Source organism: Rissa tridactyla, chromosome 7 (genome assembly GCF_028500815.1).
Source record: "Rissa tridactyla isolate bRisTri1 chromosome 7, bRisTri1.patW.cur.20221130, whole genome shotgun sequence".
Lineage (NCBI taxonomy): Eukaryota > Metazoa > Chordata > Aves > Charadriiformes > Laridae > Rissa > Rissa tridactyla.
The window spans coordinates 54852633-54877580 of record NC_071472.1 but is presented as its reverse complement, the minus strand read 5'-3'; the positions used below and the strand labels follow the sequence as shown (position 1 = coordinate 54877580).

At 40.4% G+C, this 24948-nt stretch overlaps 1 protein-coding gene across 4 annotated transcripts; it reads left to right on the top strand.

Moving 5' to 3' along the window:
* Positions 1–1949: 1949 nt before the first annotated feature.
* On the top strand, positions 1950–24948 carry TAF15 (TATA-box binding protein associated factor 15). Of its 4 annotated transcripts, XM_054208730.1 has the most exons (16): positions 1950–2091; positions 6469–6505; positions 7609–7657; positions 7854–7944; positions 8023–8140; positions 10853–11136; positions 11978–12092; positions 19049–19083; positions 19666–19698; positions 20292–20401; positions 20949–21078; positions 22372–22461; positions 23819–23903; positions 23994–24079; positions 24184–24286; positions 24579–24948. In XM_054208730.1, the coding sequence occupies exons 1-16, from the start codon at positions 2082–2084 to the stop codon at positions 24616–24618; spliced, it is 1416 nt and encodes a 471-aa protein (XP_054064705.1). In that variant the 5' UTR covers positions 1950–2081; the 3' UTR covers positions 24619–24948. The 4 variants fall into 4 exon arrangements, with proteins under 4 accessions (XP_054064705.1, XP_054064706.1, XP_054064707.1 ...); XM_054208731.1 differs by lacking the exon at positions 19049–19083 and having other exon boundaries at positions 1966–2091; XM_054208732.1 differs by lacking the exons at positions 1950–2091; positions 10853–11136 and adding an exon at positions 4646–5528.

Below are 24948 nucleotides of genomic sequence, written 5' to 3'. Positions count from 1 at the left end.
CTGAACGGCATCAGTTTTGCTGATTGTCTACAGTGTTGTGCATGCACCAGCCAAACACTCCACAGCCTGAAGGGAAGCGGCAGATGGAGGGGTGCTCCGGCACGGGAACCCCTCACCCTGAGAAGCCCCTGCCTGAGGAGAGAGATGAGCAGGAAAAAAGTGAGAAGCAGGGAGAAATAGAGGCTCTGCTCCAAGGGTGGTGGGAGGCCCCCAGCAGTGAGCGGAGGATGTGGCTCCCATTGCACAGTTCCTGGTGCTTGGACCCACACACGCTTGCCATGAGCAGTTATGTGGCAGAAATGCTCCCCTGCCACCAGCTCCTCTCCCAGTCAAGACCCCAGTCGCAGGCTGTTGGCTCAGGTCTAACGAGAGACTCGTGAGGTCTCGTCTATACAGGAAGGATCAGAAGACACACACCTTCCCACACCCTCTCGGATTTTGCAAAGCAGAGAAAGCGTTTGAGGCAGCTGGGATCTCTTTCAGCCAAGGGAGATGAGCAGAGGGTTGTGAGTCCGACATCTTTTCCCCACTCCAGCTTCAAAGGTTTTGATTGGGAGCAACGGGAGAGCAGAGCACAGATCTGTCAGCAGGCAGACACTTCAGCTTGTCTCTGTCTCAATTAATGCCGTTTGAGAGAATCCTTCGATCTCTTGAGGAATGTAAAGGCACTGAGAGGCTCTATGATCCCTCCACTTCCCCTGCCCTGCCCTGGCTACGGAGCATTGTTTGGGATCTGCCCTAATCCCGATGGCGAAGGCAGTCTTTGTGAGAGGTCCCAGGTTGTCACAGGCATGGGGAGGCTCACAGCATGGGAGAAGATGTTGCAGCTGGAGGAGATGAAGGTTTTCAAGGAGAAACCGAAAGACAGGCAGGGAGCTCAACCCCTTTTTTAAATTAATCATTCTAGTCACTGCTTGTTCTGCAGAAACTTATTTTAGGTTGTGGCAGTGGGGATTTGCCTCCCGCCCGAGGCGGGGAAAGAAACAGCACAACTTGTTTGCAAATCTGCTCAATACATTCAGCTGAAATCAGAGAACGCTCTTCACTGCCTTTAAAAAAAAAACAAAAAACAAACCAAAAAAACAAAACCAAGGGTAAAACCTTGCAGCGCTCAAGGTTTTACAGCACTCACTGTTTCCTCTGCTGATGGACACGGAGAGTGTGACTAGACAGAAAGTGTGCAACTGTTAACTTTCCCTCTCTAGCTCTCGCAAGAAGGTAGCTTGATCTGAAACACAAAATACGACTGCTAAAAAACCAATCAGGTGAAATAATCAAAGTTGCTTTTGCCGTCGCTTCAGTTCCATCCTCATTAACCTTCCTTTCTGCAGCAATGTCTCTTGTTTCGTAGAAGTGGCTCCCAAGATCACCATCCCTTTTCTTAGAAAGCCATTCTCTGAGCCAACATTTGGCTTTTTAAGTGTCAGACACCCGGGCGCACCTTGGTTTTTTTTTTTTTTTCCTCTTTCGGACCCAGATTTGGGATGTTTTCTTTATCTTAGCATCTCGCTTCTTTTCCTGGCACCACCTGCTCATAGCGTGACGAGGACTTTCCCCCTTGGCTGCTGTGAAGTTTGGGGTGATAAATTCTCTTTTGGAGAGCTTTAAACACTCTCTGGCGATGCACAAGCAGGGTGCTGAGAGGGAACTGGGGGCGCTGCTGGTGTGGAAAGCCGGGCGTTCCGCACCAGCAGCCCCCCCAGTTCCCTCTCAGCACCCCGACCGTGCCCTGCGTGCTTATTAATTAAACTAATTTAATCTTTTAAACGATTCCCGGCCTCCCTGCACAGCCCCATCCAACCCAACGACACCCGTACAGCGCCGAGCACCCATTCCCCCCACACCCCTTCCCACACACCCCCCCATCCCGCCGTGACTTGGTACGGCCCTACTCCCCCCCCGCCACGTGGTAGGCGCCGCCCGCTCTGATTGGCTGCCCGGCCCCGCAGTCCGCGCGAGCTGCGGGTTCTTCAGTGTGCGCGCGGCCGGCGCGGCGCTTGGTCTCCCTCACGTTCGCGCTCTCTTTCCCCCCCCGCTACCCCCCCCGTTTCCCTCAGTCCCGGTTAACGGCTGCCGCCGCCATGGCTTCGGGTAGGTGCTTCCAAGCCCGGCGGGCTGAAGGGGGCGGCGGCGGTGGTGGCGGCGGTGGCTCTTGTTTCCCGTACGGGTGTGGTGGGCGTGGGAGGGTGGGCGAGCGCCATGTGGCGCAGGTGGAAAAGGCCGCGGCCATGTTGGGGGGGGGGCGGGTGGAGAGGGGGAGACGCGGCCCTTTCCCCTCCTCACACCCCCGTTTAGCGCCCGCTCCCGGCCGACGGAGAGGGGGAGGGGAGCCACGCCCCCTCTGACCACGCCCCCTTTCCGTTGAGGCCGCCCCCCCCTCCCGGGGAGCCCCGCCCCTTTATCCAGGGGGGCGTGGGCAGTCCGGCCAAATGCCCCCCCACACACACCCCGTTTTACAATGGAGTGCGGGGCATGGGGGCAGGATCCCATCGGGGCCACCCGCTCGGGTGCTGCTTGGGATGTAGGCACCTCTTTCTGGGTCTGGCCCTGCCCCGCTTTGGGTTGTGCCACCCCCCCTTTGCCTCCCCGGTGTGAGATGTGGACCCCCTTTTGGTGTAGGCCACCCCCTTTTGAGTCATGGCCCTTTCCTCTGTGGGACCCCTTTGGGTTGTGTCACCACCACCCTCATCCCCGCCCCCCCACCGCTGTGAGATGTGGACCCCCTTTTGGTGTAGGCCTCCCCTCTTTTGGGTCCTGTACACACCCACACCCCCCCGCTGCTGTGCAATGTAAGGCCGCCTGACACCCCTTCTAGGTCATGGCCCTTACTCCCTGTGGGCTGCCCCTTTGGGTTGTGTCGTGTCACTGTGTACCCGCCCCAGTGTGAGGTGTGGACCCCCTTTTGGTGTATGTGTGCACTCTGTTGGGTCGTCTAAACCTCTGCCCCACCACCACCCTTTTGGGTCATGGTCCTTTCCCACGGTGGGCCCCCACTTTAGGTTATGTCCCGTCCCCCCAGTGTGAGATGTGGACCTGCCTTTCAGTCGTGCCACTACCCACAGCATGGTTTATCTGCTCTTCCTTTGGGTCAACACCCCCCATGGAATGGGAACACCTCTTCCCTTTGGTAGTGCACCCCCCCACCCATGGGACATGCCCTCCTCACCCCCCAGCATGGTACCCACCTTTGTGTCCCAGTATCTGCTGCATTTGCTCTGCTTCTGCTCTATCAGCAACGCCCCCCGCCCCGAGGGTGCCAGCATAGCGAAGCGGGTAACTTCACAGCCCCCCTGGTGTGGGCTTAAAAATGCTCTGGCTGTAATTCTTTTCCCAGTGGAGGCCTTTAGTTGAGTGTGGAGACAGTATGTCTGCTGCCCCAGATGACGTGACGCAGCCCAGCTTCTCCTGGGGCTTCTGTGAGCACGTTGTGTGGCTGGAGCATGTTGTGTGGCTGTTTCTTCATCCCATTTGAGGCAGAAATGTTTCTGTCCCACCAGCAGTGATGGCCCTGTGAAGCCATGGATAGGTAGTGTATCCCAGAATGGGAGAAGGAATGCCAGGGCTGTAAGTGCTTTGTGGAGTGAACCATGTTTTGTTAGAGTTGAGCCATTTTAGTGTTGTCTCATGTTACATATATGAATAATAGAGAATAAAAACAAAACAAAGCACGATATGTTAAAGGAATCCTTTAGTGCAAGAACAGACAGTTGTCATGAGAAGAAAACATGTCGGAAGCTACTGTATAATGAGTTCAAACCATGAAGACTTTTACTAAATGAGTAAAGTTGTGCAGTAAACTAAAAACACTTTCTTCCCAGATCTCAGGTACTTACCAGTCAAGCATCTGAGAGTGTCTCCTCTGTTCTTACTCTGTGGTGATGCTCAAACATGAGAATTTTTTTCAGTTGAGAAGACTATAGAAGCAATGCTGCTTTTTTACATGAATTACTTTGTATGAGAACCTCAGTTTTCAAATGTTCACAGCAGATGTTTCTATCCTAAGAGGAATACACTTCCTGAGCAGCGCAAGGTGTCTAGCCTGCTGTGCCCCACTTCATTCACAGGAAACTTTTCCATGAGCTTTTTAAACATTCAGAAAAAAATTCTGCGTATCCAGGAATTTCCAGAATAAACTATTTGTCGTTTCCAAAAGTATTTAGACTCTTGTCCCTATTGAGCTCACCAAAATAAATTGATCAGAAGCCTGTAGACTAAGCAGCCCAACAAAGGATGTAGAAAAGTATATAAATAAAGGAAATTCCTCAGATTCTACGTATTCATTTTTTACAGGCTCCTTATCTGGTTGCTTTCAAACTCTTCCCAAAATTTAGTGGTTTGGCAGAAGTTTGAGGGAGAAGCTAAGGAGAATTAAGTGTAGTCCTTTATTTTATAGCTAATTACATCCTTACTCAAGAATTCTTTCTGGTACAACCATTAATATTCTTTGTTTTAATTAGCAGCACTAATGGCATAGAAATTTTAGAGTGAAATCATAATTTTAAAATGCCATTGCCTATTTAATAGTAATCTTTATGGTCATTAAAATTGAAATAATGTAAAAAATTTACCTTCTTATTAAAAACAAACATGTTTGAGTTGCACTTTTTTTAAATGCTTGTTGTTACGAAAAGGCAAGGAAATAATTGTGTAGCAGAGCAAAAGGAGGAGAATGTTTCACATCTGAGTGAAACTGCTTCATAGGATGTGTGAAATGAACTATTTCATCTCAGCTTTTTGTAAATGTTACTATTATAGAATGTGAAATTTGATGCTTTTTTATTGCCTTGAGGAGGTACTTTACCATTAAAAACGCTGCTTCATGTCTGAATAGCTTAGGTAATAATCCTCATCTTGGAAGTATATATGCACGTGTTTAAGTATATGTGTAAGTACTGGCAGGGTTGGATTTACAACCAGATGAGAAAAGTATAATGAACAGACTTTGAGCAATTTGATGTGTGTTTTGATTGGAAAATGGTTATAATCGTTTATGACGCTTACGGCATTGGAACTCAGCCTCTGGTTTCAGCTTCTTAGTCAGTTATAGGTGTAGAGGTTGGAGAGAGTGAGTGGGGGAAAGGCTGAAATTAGGGATGAAAACAGAGAAGCTCTTGATAGTTTTTATTAGACTGCGGCACCACAATATTTGTACAAATTCTTGAAGAGATTTGAAAGGAACAGGAAAATTGCAGGTCTGTTATCCAGAGTGACAGCACTGGTGAGACTGGCAGAGAAAGGAGGATGATGTTTGGGTTTTGACAAGAAGGTGGGAATTTCAAGCAAAAATGTCAAGAGGAATTGAGGCTCCTGCATAGAAAGTGAGATCGAGAGAGTCCATGTGGGTAAGAAGTTGGTAGGGTGTAGAGTAGCTTGGGTGTCTCTGTGTTTGTCTCTGAGCTCATGTGCATGTCTCTGAGGAGGTGAAGGCTGCTCAGGACCATCTGAATTCTGAAGGGTTGATGGAGCAATGCATGTGTGTTTTGTGCATCTGCATCTGTTACATGCAGCTGAATTGGGAAACTAAATTGGTAAGAATGTGTGTTTTCCCCTGTAGAGTAAGAGCTTTTAGCACATAAAAATTTGCAGTTTTGCAGAAGATAAGGAAATCCATCATCATGCAATTAACAAGATAAAATAATGTGATGAGCTAAATCAGTAAAGACAAAGCACTTTATTTGAGAACTGAATTCCAGCTAGCAGGTAGTAGAGTTTTTTGTAATGTTGATAGCTTTTACAAATTAGATACTCTAAATACAAGTCAAACCATTTCAATGAATTTGTTTATATATTTTTTTAACTTGAGGTCATATTTTGAAATTCACATTCTTCTAATATGTTTCAAGAATCAATTTCCGTCACAACATTTTGTTTACTTTAATTGGAAATAATATTTATAATACCTGCCTAGATGACTTGTGTTGTGTGTAAATGAATTAATTCCTGCGTGGTTTGAGCTAGTGGTAATGTTTCTCCTTTTGCAATATGGGTGAAGAAAGGAAATGTCATGGTTCCTCCACCCCTGATTTTACATCTCCATATTCTGCCTGTGTCTGTGCCCTTTGCTAGAAAGAACTTTCTTAGGGCATCTTAAAAAGGGGTTCAGTAGGACTCATGTGCTTAGCTTCGCTTGAGTAATTAAGCTGCTGCATTCTGTTGAATGATCATAGCCATTAGAGTCCGGAATACTTGAAGAGATGCCTTGAAAATGGAATTCACATCCTTCAAAAGGAAAGTTCAACACCTGTATCGTGTTCCCCACACCCTGTGCTTCTGTGCTCCTCTTCTCCTGGTCTTAGCATTTTCTGTTCTGTTAATAAAGAGGAACCTGTCTCATTCTGCAGGGGAAGTAGCTACGTTATCCAGTGTACTTGACCCTTTCTCCCTCTCCCCAGATTTCTTCCTCTGATAGTAAGTTGAGGAATAAAATGTTAATTGGAATTTCTCAATATGACTTATTTATTTTTCTAGATTCTGGAAGTTACAGTCAGTCTGGGGGCCAGCAGAGGTATGTGTGGGGTTTTTTGCTGTTAGCAATTAAATCTGCAAAATAAAAGGCCATTTCGTATTCCCAGCATGATGTTTGAATCTTTGTGCATGTTACAGTGTTGATGTGGCTTTGGAGTTACAGGTGCAGAAAGCTTGCTGCCCTGGGCCTTTATTAAGATGTTTGCAAAAACAGGAAGAAAATTTACATTCCTGAAGGGAAGACAATAAGAAGGTTTAAATTGGAATGACATCTTTTAATAGCAAGAACTTCTAAAATGTTATGAATATCGAGAATTTTTCTATATGACTGCCTTAAGCTGTTCACTAAGGTTTTAGTCATAGGCTATACATGTGTGAAGATGATGGGCCATATAGATGTAAAATTTTATTTTTCCATTTTATTTTCCCATTGGAGGGAACTTTTTTGTTAACTAACTGTTCGCATTTGTGACATTTAAAAGCCAGTTCATAAAATAGCTGCAGGTTTTGGGGGGGCTGTTTTACTCAGTGAAACAAAAGTGTTCTTATGGAAGCGTGAAAATTGTGGCTAATATTGATTGTGCTAATGAAAGCACAAGATGCATGTAGCACTGCCTGAGTTTAAATTTATATGTGAGTATGATATGAGTTTCAGCACATGGTTCTTCTATCAGTTCACGAAGTTTTAAAGTGGCAGGATAAGGAGTAAGTATAATCTAAAGTTAGTGTGGTTTTTGATCATGATGTTATTGTTGAATAGTCCAACAAATACCAAATTGACTGTAATTGATGAAAATAAATTAGTTTTGTAAGGATGTCCTGAATAAACTAAAAAGCTTTGCTTATATATGATAAAGTTTTCTGTGATTGTGAAGAATCTGCCAAATTACAGTAAGCCCATGTACTTTAAGTTTACACTTGAAAAAGAGCAGAAATTAAAATAAGCTCTTCTGGTTTCTGACAGTCAGCTGTAGTAACCATTAGTTTATTGATGCGGTTCCAATATGCCTGTTTATCCCTAATATGCCTAGGGATTAAACACCTATTTTGGAATGAAAAGAAAATAACACAAAAAATACCTTTAGTTTCCAACCCATGTGGAGGGCACTGTAAGCGTTTACTAAATGCATTTTTCTGTTACAGCTATTCGTCCTATGGCAATCAGAGCAGTCAAAATTACGGACAAACACAGGTAAGTTGAAAACAACATTCTCTTTCAAAGCAGATGTTCCTTGAGTAAAAGTACTTGTTCCTGGGTGACCATATCTGGGCCGGGAAGAAGCCCATTCTCAGCTGTGCTTGGTGTTTGCAGTCGTGTCTAGTGAAGGAGAACTGTAATTACCTTCTGTGGAAGTTACACTTATTTGAGTACATTCTTTAAATTACAGGGATATTCTGGTTATGGGCAGAGTGGAGACAATTCCTCCTATGGACAGAACTATGGAAGCTATCATGGGAACTATGGACAAAATCAAACAGGTTTGGCTAGCTTGTTACATTCATTGGCAGTAATTAAAAGGTGAATATTTACTAAAAAATATCTTCCTCAATTTCCAGGTTATGGACAAGATTCCCAGGGATATGATGATGAATCCAGTTATGAAAATCAGAATCAGAGCTCGTACAACCAGCAGTCTTACGGCAGTCAGGGGCAGCAGAAAGGGTCGTCTAGAGGGTAAGGAAGCTGAGATTAACAGCATCTATTTAAAGTACTGTCTAGTAGTTGTACATTCTTAACTAGAGCTGTAACAGATTTCCTGCTATCATTGCTAAAAAAAAAGGATAAACATCTGAAAGTCCACATTCTTAGGACACTTTTAATGCTTGAAAGAACAGGAGGTAAGGGAAGAATATTTTATGTAAGAAGGATGGGTGCAGTTGTTTTGAAGTCAAGCTGTCCGGGGAGGTACACTTTAGAAAGTCTTTGGATAGTGACTACAATGAAGAATGGACTTGGTAGAGACTATTTTGATTAAGAAAAAGACAGATCGAGTACCTCTCCAGACACATTATTTTGTATAAGCTCACAGTGCTCTTTATTAACTTCAAATAGGCTGTTATCAAGGAAATTCTTAGCTTTTCTTAGGTTTGCAGACTTCGTATCTGCCTTAGAATGCCTTTTTGTGGTGAAACAACAGGAAAGAATTCAGAAATATCATTTAAGAAATACCTTTTCTTTTTCCAACTAAGTAGAATTCTCAAAACATCATGGTTTTATATCCTTATCAATAACTTAAACGTGCATTTCATACCGCACTCGGTACTTCGTGCTATTACAAGTGTATTTTACTTGTTAAGTAATATTGTACTCAAATCAGTTTCAGGAGGATTAATGATGCAACTTTTAAAGTATGTTGGAAAATAGAACCCAACTTCCCGTAACAGCTCACAAGGCCACTTCATTATCTAGTTTACAAGTTTCATGCATACACCCCAAGGTTATTGCTTGCAGTAGATCTTTATTGAGAATCATGTGACCTCTTTAAAATATACAGTCATGCACTAAACTTCTTGTGTCCAAGGTCCAAATATTTTTTTTATATTTTTTTGCAAGCTGGTAAGACAATCTGGACTTCAGTAAACCTGTACTTGGTTTCTAGTTTTGTAGTTACTATTACAAAACATAATATAAACAAGCAAGGTCCTTATCTGTCAGCAGTAGGTGCTGTCCTTCAGAGTGTCTTTTTTGCATTTCTAAGGCAGGCAGGAATGTGATTCTGTTTTGCTTTGTTTTTCGAGCATTTATTAGAGCTGTACAAAGGTACAAGACTAGGCAATAATGTAGCTTTTAACTCTGTAGACATCCAGTGGGGAAAAAAAATGCGGTAGTGTATATTCTCCAACAAGTTGTTTTTTTATCAAGAAAATAATAAAAAAGGCATTGGAGGGAAACTTTTCAATGTATGGTTCTAACAAGTAAGGAGAAACTGAGGAATTAAATGATAGCAACTTTGAAGAGGATGATCACAAAATTGTAGCTCTCACATCCTAAGGAGGGAAGGAAGGAAAACTAGCAAATAGTCTAGGATGCTGTCAACGGTGCTTCCTTCGTTGGTGATGGTGCAAAGGCTAAAGTGGAGCTGACTTTTTTTTGAAGTGGTGAACAAAAATCTTCGCAGTTTCTTTGCCACTGGGATTAGTTGTGTTAAAGCTAAGATCTAGGCTAGAACTGGGAGTGATCAGATTAGACAGTATTTACACAGATGGGCTATTTTGAGATTGGTTGCATCCAAAGGACGACTTCTTAGAGTGCTTTGAAAAGCTGGTAGAAACTTTCTGTTGGGTCTTAGGTTTTTTTGTTTGTTTGTTTTTCTGAGACATTTTGGCTAGATTGCCAGAGACTGGAGAGTGGCAAATGTAGTGCCTCATCTTTTGAAAAAGGGTGTAAGCAGTGAGGAGGAAGAGAGGGAAGAGTGGCAGAGGTCAGTGATTAATTTCAATTACTGAAAAAAATAATACAATTGAGCCGCAACTACGTACCCGCGGGAAAACAAAGGTATGAGTAAGAGACAGTGTTTCCTGGATGCAATTTCTCTCTCATAAATCTATATAATGCTTTGCTGTGAAAGGGTAACCCAAGTGGAACAATTCTCTCATATATCTAGAGTTTCAAAATACTTTAGTTTCTATGTTGGATGCTGAAGTAGCCTAGGGAAATAAGGTGTGGGTAAGATATCCTTGTGGTTGCTATAAAGTTGTTAGTCAGAGGGTAGTTACAACTCCCTCTTAGTATGTATAGCCACATTGTGTTGGAGTATCCTAGATGTGATATTAGTCAATGTTTCTGATGAAAGTTGGTGGAATAGTATATGTAGATGGCACTGTAGTGGGAAGAACTGCAAGTATATTAGAGGATATCACAAGAGTTAGAAAAGTTCCTGGCCAAATGGTAGAATGCCCAGAAAAAGATAGATTGCAATTCGGTGAAAGCAAAATTTGGGGATTCTTTTTTTCATAGGCAGCAGTATCAGCTGCACAATAAAACACGAGCAGCAGGTGTCTTCCCTGCAGTTCTGTAGGGAAAGATCTGGCGCTTAGCAGGTCATGGGCTATCCATCAGCTGTTGTCATGCTACTGGGGAGAGGGTAGAAAGCAAGCGTTGTACTGGGATATGTAAGGGGAGTGATGCTCTTAAGTTACATGTACAGTGGAAACTGAGGATGTCTTGAAAGCCATGATAACATACAGTTTTCTGCCTTGCTTTTATTGGAAGCAAGATATATTTCAACAAAGATGAAACATAGAGTATTTTCATATCCATATACCAGTAATGACTGTGAGGTGACTGTGACTAGGAAATTTTATCAATGTCATGAATTTTCAGCCATTATTTTGCTCTCTATTCTGTGAACGTTTAGCTATTAATACAAATTCTGTTTATTTTAAGTGGAAGAGGCTCTTATGAACAAAAGTCAAACTATGGTCAGCACCAAAGCTCTTATGACCAGCAGTCAAGCTATGGACAAAACCAAGACTCTTATGACCAGCAGTCAAGCTCATATGACCAGCAGTCGGGCTATGGCCACCAGGGCTCATATGACCAACAGTCGGGCTATGGCCACCAGAGCTCATATGACCAAAAGTCAGGCTATAACCAGCACCAAAGCTCATATGGCCATTCTCAGCAGTCCTACCAGTCTCAGAAGGGAAGCTATAGCCACAACAGCCAAGGTAAAATTCACAGGTTAAATTCAATATTGGCTAATAACATTGAGCAGAGACACTGTGAAATAGTTGGATTTCCTTCCACAGACAGTTGATTTGATGAATAGTTAAAGCTCTTTTTCCATGTGATGTTCTTGGGGAATGTTGGAATGTTTTATTTGTTATGACTTTTGAAACATCATGCAGAGATGAAAAACTGTTGGGGCCCCAAAATTGTTGCATTTGCATTTGTTAGAGGCAGCCTTGCAAAGTCCGTGCCCCAAGTTCTGCAAATTCTAGATGGAATTTTCTTCCTAAGCTATTTTGAACCTTCTTCCTGTGTGAGAGTGACATGTCTTGATCAGTCATGAAGAGCTTTTGCACTTCACGTTCCAGCTTTATGCTGTGTAGGTGAATTTTGAGATAGAAGGAAATAAGAAGTTTAAAATTAACCCTTTTTTTTTTTCCAGTAATGTCACACAAGCAGCACAACCCATGCTTTTTATCCTTGTTCTGTCTTCAGTGATGTCTTTTACAAACTGGGAAGGCTACATGGGAGTAGAATGAAGAGTGTATTTTAGACAATATGTGTTTAATGATTGGAAAATGGAGTGTAATTAAAGTACAGAGTGTTTACGTTCTGACATACCTTGTGGCCCTGGAAGCCAAGGGAGATAACTGGAACAAAATCAAACCTTGCTCCACTACTTGTGGCGTCAATAATGTAAGAGAGATTTAGGAGTTGATGCTTTCCAGATTTAAATGGTAGACTTGAGGCGAAAAATAATTGTAGGTTGGGAATTTTCACTGCACTGCAGTTTGCACGACAATTTCCTCATGTTTTGTTTTGTTTTACTCGTTCCTCCAGATGATCGTCGTGAAAAGAGTAGGTATGGAGAAGATAATAGAGGATATGGCGGGTCACAGGGAGGAGGTAGAGGGGGATATGACATGGATGGAAGAGGTCATATGTCTGGATATGGGTAAGTGATCTCATTCCAGTGCCTGCAGTTCCTTACCTTTGTTTCTTATTATTTAGCTGTTTTTAAGTTTCGTTTACTACATGTCTGTTCCTAATGTGGTTCAGATTTAGATTTCCAAAAATGGAAGATTTCTAAAATTAAACCTTTCTGTGCTGCACAGACATGCATTTTGCCTAGGAAAAGCTTCTAGGTTCAGACAGATTGAGACCAAGCATTTGATTGTTAGGACAAATAGCTGCATTTTATTTACATGAATTGCAATACAAAAACTGACTGAGTCCATCCCTTGAAATGAGATATTTTAAAACCTGTAAAAATATGTTTTCGATGACAAGAAAACCAAGAGCCAGGGATTGATAAAGTTTTATAAAATTCATAGCCAAGGCAGCTAACAATTTACAGGGAATTATTTTGACTTTACAGTGACAAATCATTAGACTAAGGTTGGCTAATCATCTTTCTGCTTTCTAAATAATTTAGGAGTAATTTAGTAAAGAACATTACTTGTTCTTTACCGTATTTTGAAACTTTAATCTTCCATTAAAATACAGTTTTTGTTATTGGTTTAGCTGTCAGCCTAAACACATTTATTTTAGGTAGATTTTTAAATACTGACAATACTGTTGCCCCTTCTGCCATTGCCTTAGGCCCTGTTCCTGTCAAGAAAATTTATGCACATGTTTAATTTTGTGCTTGCAGATGATTTCATGCATAGGGCTGAGATATGGGGACCTTTGCTTTAAATCCTATTGAATTAGGCCAGATGACATTATTATTTCTTCATAAACTATCATGATTGGATTATCTTTATGTACGTCTGTGAACTGGTTGGGGGTGTAGAGTGCTCATTGATGCAAAATAAGAACGTTGAAGCTTCCAGTGAGCTTTGAAGTGTTGCTTGTCCCCACCACTTATCCTTTAACAGGCTGCACAATTCTGGGTTATTCCTAGAGCTCCAGATGAAGAACTCTAATTATACAGTGCTATTTGTTTGAACTGATCTAATTTAAATGAAATAATCCACCAGTGCGTTAAGACTTGGTGACTTTTTAAAAAGTATTTATTTTTGAACCATATTTAAAATTTGCCTGCTCCTAAGGTGGTCCTAAATTGTACTTCATGGCCTGCCGTTTTGATGTAGGTGGACCTTACCTCTCCTAATTAGGTGTGGTAGCACAATTACAAAAGCGTATTAATGGTTATTTTATGTTATAATTTGCTGGGGTTTTATGTAATATAAACTTAACTAGCAAAGTAATTTCTAAGTTCATTTTCAGTTAAAATGGAACCATTTTTTAAAATCAGCTTTTCTACATGAATGAGGGTTTTCTATATTTGTATGATAAAATTTGAGTTTTTAAGAAACTGTCTATAGCTGAGCCCTCTCCAATAAGAGGAATGAATGTGAGCTTCAAAAAACACATTTTCGGTAGATTTTATCACTTTGAAACAAATTTCTGTCTTTGCAAGATAAAGTAAGACAAACTGATGTCTGTGAAAATAAAGCCTCTTCCCATATTTTTCCAAAATGTAAGAAAAATTTTGTTCACATATCCATGTAGATAGTAGTACTTCAGTAGACTTGAAAGCCGAAAGAAGGAAGAAAGTGGAAGTGAATGGAGAAGTGGGGGAAAATGCAGCAAAGTGGGAAGACTTATTAGGTAGTCTGGCTGCTTCTGTTAAGCCATGCAATCTTTAATGCCGTTTGCAGTGAAATTTTTCTGAAACTACAGTGTCATATATGTTTATTCAGTCTTTCTGCGTAATTATGATGGAGGATTCTGCCTCTCACCTGTATTTTACCAGTCATGCTTATTAGAAAAGTGTAAAAGGTTAAATTAAGTAACAAACTGTATAATCAAGGGGAAAATAACTTCTAATAAGGTAAGAAATCATGTTTAGTCCTGTGAAAATGTGGGATTTCAGGATAGTTTTTTGTGTTTGTTTCTTTGGGTGGTTTTGTGTTTTGGTGGTGTTTTTTTTGTTTGGCTTTTTTTTCCCTAAAAGCAGCTTTGGTAGGAATGTCAAGTCTTATCTCCAGTAACTAGTTACCACTTTCAGTTTTTTACTTCGATCACATTTTAATGCTTAACATTAAATTGTGGAAATTCCATAGCCATCAGGAAATAATCTTACCTAAAAATCTTGTCTACGCAGATACTTGTACTGCTGTAATAACAGCAGTATTTTTGATTTTTATGGTGGTTAGAAAATAACGTGTAAATGAGTTCCATCAATATGAAAAAAAATATTCTTCCTTGACATTACAGAAAAATTAATAGCTAGCTTGAGATCATAGCAAATGAATCTCTCCTGTGTTAGCTAGTAATAAAAAATTTTGTCTTGACTGGCATTTAAATGCAGGGAGAGCTTGTTGCAGCTTGTTGTTCATCAGCGAGAGCTTTACCCAGTCTCCAGTGTTCTTAGAGATGTATTTCCCAATATATACGTAGTGCTGGGCTGTTAACGCATCCTGTTCATCAGCACCATCACTGACTTGCTGCTGTCCTGTATTTGTGATACAGTGACTTTGGCTGCAACAGCCACTCTCGCCAAGATTCTTGCGGGTGGCATTGGCCTGCAGAACCTTACCCTGCATGCAGGGCCCCTCAGAGCAGTCTGCCAGTGGAATACCTGGGGCAAAATCAAATCGGCATTTTTAAGTTTTGGAGAGCTTTCATTTCTTCGAATAACCTTTACAAAAGTCGGTAATGTTACCAAACATAGTCAGTAATGTTAAGGTATGAATCGTTATTCTGAAAAGTGGAATGACTTGAATATGTACTGTAATAAATGCTTTCAGCCCTCATTTTTCTTTTGTCCCTGGGCAAAGTCATGCAGCACTGAGAAGAAAATATCTTTTGAAAAATTACTGTTCAGATTCCCTAGCAGATATTATTATGATAGAGAACAATCACTTTCTTATGCATCAGATGTTCACTTTTTAATCTTAGTAGCTTTGGGTTTCAAAATTATTCTTGCAGATTTTTTTTTAATGAATTACGTCTTTGGGGATTTCAGTAGAATTTTTCTACCCTTTCATTTTGAAGCTTGAAAAATTGATGATCTCACTGATTTGTAGTTTGGCTAAGAAGCAAAATATCTTCTTTTTTTCAAACCCATAGTAGAAGAGTCTCATCTTTGAGCTCTTTCGGTTAGAAAGCAGGTGCACCAGGTCTTGAGAATGCAGCTTTATTATAGGTTATTCTTCCAAGTTTCATTGTAGAATAAGTCACCTTTTTGTTAGAGTCCTCATCCGAAAGGTAAGGAATTAATTGCTTGTTGTGATTGTGGGAACAAGTTATTTTGGTTAAGCACGTAAGTGGGAAGTACGGTGGCAACACAAAGCTGGTTTGTTTTCTTTCATCTTGGAAAAGCCATTCAGGCCATACCTGTGACACTGCCCTTCCTTTAGAGTCTGGGGAATAAATGGGAGCAGCCTTGCCTTTGAATCTGCTCACGCAGTCTTTGTTGGTGGAACTATGTAGATGCAGTTTAGAAAAGGATTTGCCATTGCGTTAGGATTTGTCACAGAAATCCTAACTTTGCTCAGCATAGGTTGTTGTTGTTTTCCGCTTGTGCAGATTTGATGTTGATTTCCTGTAAACAGAAGTTACCTATGCACCTTGTTTATTGTATTAGCTATTATGAGTGGGAATTAGCTTATTGTGATATAAAGAAACTACTTAGTGCAAATGTTTTTTACAACGGTGCAGTTTGTGTTCAGAATTAATATTTTGACATGTAATGTGTATGCTTGAGCTTAGCCTTATATAGACTCTGGAAAAACATGAACAGAGGCAATAAATAGGCAGCAAAAAAAAAACCCCATCTGTCGGTGACTTTATTGGTACACTAAGCATTCCTTTCTCGTTTGTAAAAATACGTTCTTATGTGTAACTCCCACATCCTTGGCAAGACATAGATGCATGTTGGAGGCTGGATTTTCGTTCCTGAGTTCTTAGTGCTACCTCTGCCAATATCTGATCACATTTTAGAGTATATTTCTTATTTCTGTAATGTTCGGTTCTCCATGTAACTGTGCCTTTAATTTAAGGAGTTACTCCCAGCTGAAGTAAGCAATGTTCAGATGAATTCCATTTACACGCAAGTAGGTGATGTTTAAATGTATGACTGAGCATAGGGAGAAAAGAACGTCTCATGACGTTTCTTTCATAGCAGTACATTTTTGTCACTATGAATGATGCCACGTACACATTCTGGCTGCTTGCAGTTCAGTCTCTTTTATTTTATTATCTTTGGTGGCATTGCTGAATTTTAGCTACCGGTTCACAATTCTAACATAGGATGTTAAAACCCCAAAGTCCATTTGGATACCCATCTATTTGGTCTGCGTGCAAGACTGGTAAAGCAATAGACTGTGAAGCACTGCCATTATATTTTCCACGTGTTCTATGATAATAGTGTGGGAACTAATTCAGTTGCTGAGATAGACATGTAGAGTTCAGGTCTCAATGAGGGGTAAATCTCAGACTGGCATCAGCTGCTTGCAGCCAGTTTCTGTGTTTGACTTCACTTACTGCAGTGTTTCCACATGCCTCCTGGGGGTCTTGGGTAGCTTTGCCCAGCAATCTCAAGAAGGTAACACGCTGCTGCTTTATCAGTCACATAGGAAATGGGACTTAAAAATGAAGGAAGACATCAGTTTATTATCAAAAGTATATGTCAATGAATTGATGCAGGTTTTGGTTGGCTTAGTCGTGTGAGACTAAGCAGAAGATAACACGCTGAAGCATATTTGGGCAAAAACGTATTTCTACACCCATTAATTAAAAAACTAATGAAAAATTGTGAATTGCACTTGTTAGTGCAGGGTGCAGAATTACTGTATCACAAAGTTAGAAATTAGGCATTTGACTATGACTTCCCTTACATTTTATATATCCAACTTTATTGCTTCTTGGAATCATGGTACGCACATTTTACCCCAGCATCTTAGCAAAATTTTTGCGTCCTGTAAAATCCTGGCTGTGTTAATCATAAACATATTTTCTGTATATTTTTAGGTTGTTGGGTTTTTTGAATTTCTGTCTCTGTTGCTGTATACTTTCAAATCAGAAAACGTACTTGTTGTGGATAATGCTGTCCTAATGAACTGGAACCATAATCTAGGGTTGGAAAACTTTGATAACATTTTCATGGTTGATGTATTCACTCTTGTTATTTCTGAGCTAAAATCCTGGAAGAGCAGGCATCCTACTGAAAATTGTTGTCTCATAATGAAGTGTTTTCTGTTTTGTTTTTTTTACCTGAAGTGAATTGGAGGTGGCAGAAAGATACTTAAATTTTATGATCACCATTGTGTTTTTGTCATCAGTCCTTGAAAATAGCCAGCCTTGAATAAAGACCAGTTCTGATACTGCATATAAAATTAATTCATTTTACTCTTTAATGAGCAGAATGAATTACTTATGAGTAAATGATGCTGCAGTTTAGCATTCAGATTTTTTTCTGTGGAGAAGCAATTTAAAATCTGCAGCAGACATTTATTTTAAGAAAAGTCCCAGTAAAAGTGATAGTCTGTCATGACAAACATCTAATACTCCTTATATGTACTCTCACAAAATGTCTCTATTGAGCCAGTTTTGATAATACCTGTTGAAACCTTGTTCTTCTCTTGTCCTTCACTTTGGACAGATTTTATCTGAGAAATGTTAAGCAGTACCTCCCATTCACGACTTTGCATTTGCTGTAACAGAAAACAGATACACAGAATGCCAAAGAAGTTACTCCCTAATTTTATTTCATTGCCTTTTGCTGGAATGCTTGTGTCCCATCTTCGGACTCCAATGTGCTGGCAGATAGATTGAATTAAAATCTGGACTGACTTCCAGTTGTGAAGGGCATTGGTGAAGAAGCTGCTCGTCCTGGCACAGTAGTTCCAGAGCCTGGAGACAGCTGTCTGCATCAGGGGTTGAACTTCCACTGGCTTTGTCTTAGCTCCTGAGAGTGAAAACTATCAGGATTAGGTGAACCTGCCTAATTTTGAGGTGGTGGCTGTGTCTCTCGTGCAAAGTAGGATGAGCAGGCAGTTGCACATGGCAGTATGAGATAGTCTTTCTGACTCTTGGTTATTGACTTTCTAAAAAATGCAGTGGTTGTATTTTTCCTGAAGGTTTTGAATATTGATTATACTGTGTTCATAACATGGATGCAATTAAAAATGCTGTTGTGAAAAATCCTGCTAGTACGAACCATTTCCATTGAAAAGAGTGAGGGTTTATTTTCATGCACATAATTGCAGGCGTAACGTCCTGTTTAAAATCCCCTTCTAACCTTTGAAAATTGATAATGTTTAATCTCTTAACTTGGTCTACATTTTGTGCCACAGGTTTCAGAATGAATGAAATAAAACTTGACGGCCTCTGCTTTTGAAGCTCACATACACACACCTTCTCTGTTGTGCCAAGTGCTAATAGTACAGTAGGTCCCCACAGACCCTTCCTCAGAGAGTGGCTGATACTGCTAATTTGTCGCCCGTATATAAATGCATAACAATGGAGGTTAATTAACTTCAGCTCTTCTTACTTCTAGGAAAGTACTAAAGTACTAATTATTCCAAAGTAGCAATTACATCTACAATTAAAAGCCCGTTAACCTTCATGATAATAATGTTTCTGTTTTAAAACCCAGTTTTTAATAGCAGTCATTTTGGCTTATGGGATGGGAGAAAGTATTGAAACAACGACATGCGTGTGGGTTAGTTTAAAATACTCTTTAGGGCGTCTCTTCTCCAGTGCAGCACCCTGTGAGGTTATTCACTTTCATGTAATATAATCTTTGAACGTGAATGAGTAGTGAGGAGAACATAGAGATGGTGCTTTAGCTGCTAGAGAGTAACTCTCAACTTGTGATCAGTTAACTGTAGATTGAGCCTTGGGCTCAGCTCATAGAGACTTAAGGAAGAAATCATTTCTTCAATTTTTCCTCTGCAGTGGTGGTGACCGTGGTGGCTTCAAAAATTACGGTGGTAAGTGCCGAGTATCCGAAAATGTTTCAGTGGAAATTCTTTATAAATCTAAAAGCCACCAATATCTTGTTACTATCTAGTAGAAGCATTAAAGCGTTTTGGTGAGGCTGGTGTGTTCATGAGTTTTAATAGCCAAACTTTTAGCAGTAAACTGGATTTCTACATTGTCAAATTGCATGAAAGAATTTGTGGAGACAGTGACGTTCACCGGATTATTTTTTTCTTTTCTTTTAAAAATTTTTGTTACAAATGCTTCTTAGAAAGGTATTAGAGGTTAAAAAAAAATAAAGCGGTAAACTGCTTGGTGATCTGACAAACCAGCATTGGCAAGATAACACCAGCATAGCATCAGTGTGGCAACTGCCACATGCTGCAAGTTAAAGAACACGTTAACGTCCTACAGACACCTTCTGTTGAACGTTTTAATCTAAATACTCTCTAAATCTCTGGTTAATGTTTTAGATCTTAGATGCATTGCATACATACTGTAAATATTTTCTTGTCTCTAAAAAAGTCACTTGAAAATGTTTTGCTAAAAATAGTCTTTTTCTTTTTTTTTTTTTAAAAAAACCTGTTTCGTAGGTCAAAGGGATTATGGACCAAGATCAGATGCTGGTAAGAAAACAAGCAGTGGGTGGGAGTGGATTACAGCTCTCTTAAGTCATTGCTTTTTAAATGTACGTCTAGAAAGATGGATGTTGCTGCAGTTCCCGTGGCTCAAAAGAAATGTAGCTAAAGCTTGTCTTCCTTGAAAGAAATGTATTTTATTAAATTGCATGTGAATTTTTGGATGTCTTTTCATACAGCAAGTAAGAATTTGCAGATGAACTTGGAATCTGCTTGAGCCAAGCAGCTGCTTTCACTGCTATAACACTTCTGCTAAACTTGTGTTATTTAGAATATATACTACTTGGATATTAGGGTTTGGATGTCCTAACTGCATGGGTGAGGTGAGTGTGTGGCAGACAGCTGGTCAGCTGTTGAATGTGTGCAGTCTCTGCTGTACTGCAGCATGTGGAGGTGCTGTGCATGCATTTTTGAAGTAGATGGTGTTAACTTCAAAATTATGCTTCTGCTCATCTTTTATTTCACACAAGATGCCTTTGGGATTTAAGGATCTGCTACTGGGCAGTATAGACCTGAGCTTAAAATGTTGCTTCTGTTGCTACCACAAAAATGCATGGTAAATGTAGCTTATTTTTTCATAGATTCAGAGTCTGACAACTCTGATAACAACACTATCTTCGTGCAAGGACTTGGAGAGGATGTTTCAACAGATCAAGTGGCAGACTATTTCAAACAAATTGGTATTATAAAGGTATGTGAAATGAGAAATCAGTGGTAAGAAGGAAGAGAACTTGTGGAGCTAGTGTATTGGAAATGTACTGATACCGTTCAAGGCAAATGCTCGCTCTGACTCCCCAGCAGTTGTAGATAATATTTTTATCTGGGTTCCCAGATGACAGCTCATTTGTAAGCTGGCAGCACTAGCAACTTTTTTTCTAGCGTCATTTAGATTGCTTCGTATCTCTTCTTTAGTCTTCATAACCCATAACACTGACGCTGTCTGTTGTACTACCCTCATACTGCAGCAAGTACGCTTCTGTGTTCTGTGGCTGTTTCTTCTGTTTCTGCAATTCTAAATTAGGACTTCCTGCACTTGACCTCAATTTTTGTAAAAACTGGGCCTGTCATTACTTCATGGAGAACAGCCAGTCAGTGTCTGTCAGTCAAAAGCATCTGTTTCTGCAGGCTAGCTCCAAGAGACTCTTCTTTCTAATGATACTTAGCTGTTACAATTTATTGCTATGAACTGGCTTTTACCAGTATTTCTCTTATGCCAAGTGTACAACCTTTCTTTTCAGACCAACAAAAAGACTGGCAAACCTATGATAAATCTTTATACAGATAAGGATACTGGCAAACCAAAGGGAGAAGCAACGGTATCTTTTGATGACCCTCCTTCTGCTAAAGCAGCAATTGACTGGTTTGATGGTGGGTGAGAGTACCTGTTCCTTTAGTTATTTATGAATCTAACAAGCAGTGGAAGAAGCAAATCAGTAACCTCATTGGGGACCCCATGTTACTTCTTGTTTGTCCTTTTTTTTTGGTGGTTTTTTTATTGTTTGGTTTCTTTTTTTTAACAAAGACCTCTATTTCATTGGTATTTTGTGTGTGCTGGCTTTTCTCTCATTCAGTGGGACAGCAGCTAGTGATTAAAACCAAAAATGTGTAATGAAACTGCTAGGGTTTGCTGCTGTACCTCAGTCATCCACGCACAGAGAATGAGAGACGGTGTTCGTGTCACTCAGGAGAGTGTAACTTGTTCAGACCGATAGAGCTGTAATCTGTGTTAGCAGCTGGAGGAATTTCCTACAGTGTTAGTATTGATATTAGTGTTGTGGTAGCATTTTTAGAGTTTGGCAATGGTTATGGCAATCTTGTGCCAAGTGCTTTGTATATGCACAGTGAAGAACGAGGTTTTTTTAAATTCCGGGTTCAGTGGAGGAAGAGAGCAGATCCCAGAAATACCTTGATGTAAAACTTTTCAGACTTCATGCAGGAAATACAGTGATACTCTTTTGTAGTAGTAAACATGGGGGGAGGAATGCCTGCTCCTATGACCTGTGTCCACAGAATTTAAATAACATGGGGCAGAAACAAAAGGACATACTCTGTACTTGTTGTGAAATGCCAGTGCCTAAAAAATCTGACATGGCATGCTATTTGATGGTTTATACTTTGCTAATAAAATGCAAATTGACTTTTGTTTAGGAGGGTAAAACAAATATGACTCTATTAGGCACACATCCAGTCCAGTGTGTTCTGTGATAAACCTTGTATATATGAAGAAGTGAGACTTCATATTTAAAAAGTTCATGTTTTTCACTTACTTGGGAGTATTTAATCTTTTTTTGCTGGCTGTTGCATTGTACAAAAGCCTTGTTGCCTGGACTTGGGGCAAGAACAAACATCTGAACTACTTATCCATGAACGTGGCCAAAAATTTTTTAAATGTTCTTATGCGTCTAGTTAAATTGCAACTTAAGGTCACATTTAAATCACAAGAAATATCTATGGGTTTGTGGAGGACCTAGCGAGTACCTCGGTGTTTGCCATCTCACATCTCGACCGGTGTGTTTAAAAGTAAGAGATGTACTCCAGGCTCCCTGCATCTTAAAGCTTCGTATTCAGTCTGTATTTGCAAATCACTTCTGTTCTTCTGAACTTGCTGCTGTGTTGTTGGGAGCTGTATTGATCTTTCTCTCACTTTCTGTCTTTCCACAGGAAAAGAATTCAATGGCAATGTTATCAAAGTTTCTTTTGCAACTAGACGGCCCGAGTTCATGAGAGGAGGTGGAGGTGGTGGACGTCGAGGTGGGACTAAAATCCGTAGAATCCTTTTTTTGCATAATTAAATGCTTTTTAGCTATTAATGGTTTATGAAAGAGAAATTGACTTGAAGCAGTGATTCATCAAAGTATACGGGCCTTTGGGATTCTGCCATGAAAGGGAGTAATAAGGATTGAACCAAGTTAAGAAAACTGAAATCTGTAATCTCTTTTACACAGCACAGAATTTATGATCTTCTGAACTGGAAAGTCTCCAGATCATGTCTCAGCGTTGCTTTTAAAGAGATAATATAACAACGGTGTTGAGGCTGTACAGGTTCCACACATATAGGTGTGAATTCCCAATGAGTATTTGCTTATTACAGCAAAGCCTTGAGATACTCTGGTGTTTCCAGATGGTATTAAGCAGGGTAAATTATTTAGCTCCTACTGACTTAGAGCAGCAGTTGGATGTCTGACTCCTTTAATTAGACAGGTGTCAATCTCCCTGATTCTCTGCGTAATACAGTCTTGTCAGTAGTCCACTGGATATTAATTGCCATTTTGCAGGAAGCATGCTTTGTGTGGTGGCTGTCAACAAATTTTAGTTCTGAAATTGGGCGGTTTTGTAGGCTGGTAAAAAATGATTCTTCAAGAACTTCAATTGGTATAAAAGTTCTTAATCTTTTTGATGCAGAAAGCAAGAACTGTGTTGTCCCTGTGTTTTTGTCAGATGCATCTTGGCACTAATCCAGACAGATTTTTTTTTTCCCCTAAATTTTTGTTCTGTGACTAAGTCTGGCCATATGTGATATTATACATTGTTAAATCTTTATGAAGTTTTATCAATGCACGTAGTGGTTTTATATTTACCCATTGGCAATTCAAGTGGATCAAATTTCCTTTTACTGCAGAAAAAGAATTTATAAAAAATGTGGTGGAGCAGACTTTTCTGGCCACCATATGCTATCCTTGCTTCTTATTTTTCCCCATCTGCCTAAGTTATAAACCTGCCCATGCGAACATGTGTATTTAAGCTATGCAGATACATTAACTTCAGGACATTGAATGCTGTTGAGATTTGGTAGTGGCTGAAACTTCTGTTGTCATTTGCCCAAGTCCTCTAGCTATCTTGTAGCTAGCAGTAAGTCAGCTGATAGATGCTGAATTCTGTGGTGGTACAATTTCTTGTCATTGGTACAACCTGCTTCTTTCAGAGTTCCTAATATGGTTTCAGGGGCTTGCCTAGTGGGGATATATTTGCATTAAAAACTTACTCTTTCTTCCACCTGAAAAGTCTGTCACTTGGGTTCTGAAGGCAGTGACAGTCCTTAATAAATGTTTCTCATGTGTGGGTCATAGACACTTCCCCTCCTTTATTCTGATTATAATTTTGTCTGCAGGTTCACGAGGTGGCTATGGAAGAGGTGGGGGCTTCCAGGGTAGAAGTGGGGAACCCAAAAATGGTGATTGGGTTTGTCCTAACCCGTAAGTGTCATTTTAATTGGGCAGTGTTGTTTCATGTATGCTGTCTGAGTTTCTTAGCAGCTAAGTCTGGGGAATACTTGTCTTTTCTAGGGCCTGTGGTAATATGAACTTCGCTCGCAGGAATTCCTGCAACCAGTGTGGTGAACCCAGACCAGAAGACTCACGTCCATCAGGAGGTGTGTGAAAACAACTGCATCTCTTCTGAAGTGTTAGAAGTGTTAATGACATCTGCAGCTTTTTGAAAAACCTGGCTGATGTGTCGTTTTGCATTTTCCTCCAGATTTTCGTGGGAGAGGTGGCTATGGAGGAGAAAGAGGATATCGAGGTCGTGGTGGCAGAGGCGGCGATCGAGGAGGCGGCTATGGTGGTAAAATGGGAGGAAGGTAAGCCCTCGCTTCGTTGCGTAGCATACGGACTGTGGAATTGATAGGGACTGTGGGAAAAGTGTTGTTTATGTGTGCATACATAACTGTGCTATCAAAACACTTAACTGCAGATAGGAGCTTCTGGAGAAAATAAGTTAGTTTGCCTGTTGAGTGTGTTTTGTGAGCATTTTTGGATAAGGCTATGTAAACATAGAAGAATACGCAGAAGTTGGCTTAGAGATTGTTTGGCTGAAGGGACTATTTGTTATTTGCTTAAGGCATTCCTTATAACATCTTATTTCCTTTTCAGAAATGATTTCAGAAATGATCAACGCAACAGACCATACTGAAGACCACTGTGAATGTTTTGTTTGTCTTCTTGATGCGTTTGATAGTGAATTTGCCAGAGTTTTGCCTGCCGCTTCACCCATGGCCTCTTTGGATAGTGGAATTGAGTGAAACTAGATTTTTATTTTGGTGGGAGGGACTGGGGCGGTTTGGGAGAATTTTTTTTAAGCAAGACATTGAAATTTAATCTTGATTTCAACATTCTCCTCTTTTCTTCTCCCCCATACCTTTTCAACAGGCCCTAAGAAGGAAAAGGATAAACTGTAAAATATTGCCAAAATATGAAGTGTTTTGTAATACAACAATAAATGCTGATTGTTTTATTTGTGAAA

Bases quoted from the DNA above. Each gene is read 5' to 3' on its own strand.
- TAF15 (XM_054208729.1), top strand. From the start codon at position 5,460: ATGGAGCAATGCATGTGTGTTTTGTGCATCTGCATCTGTTACATGCAG. The intron at 20,402-20,948 runs GTATGTGAAATG...CTTTCTTTTCAG, and splicing joins AACAAATTGGTATTATAAAG to ACCAACAAAAAGACTGGCAA. The intron at 24,287-24,578 runs GTAAGCCCTCGC...TTTCCTTTTCAG, and splicing joins GGTGGTAAAATGGGAGGAAG to AAATGATTTCAGAAATGATC.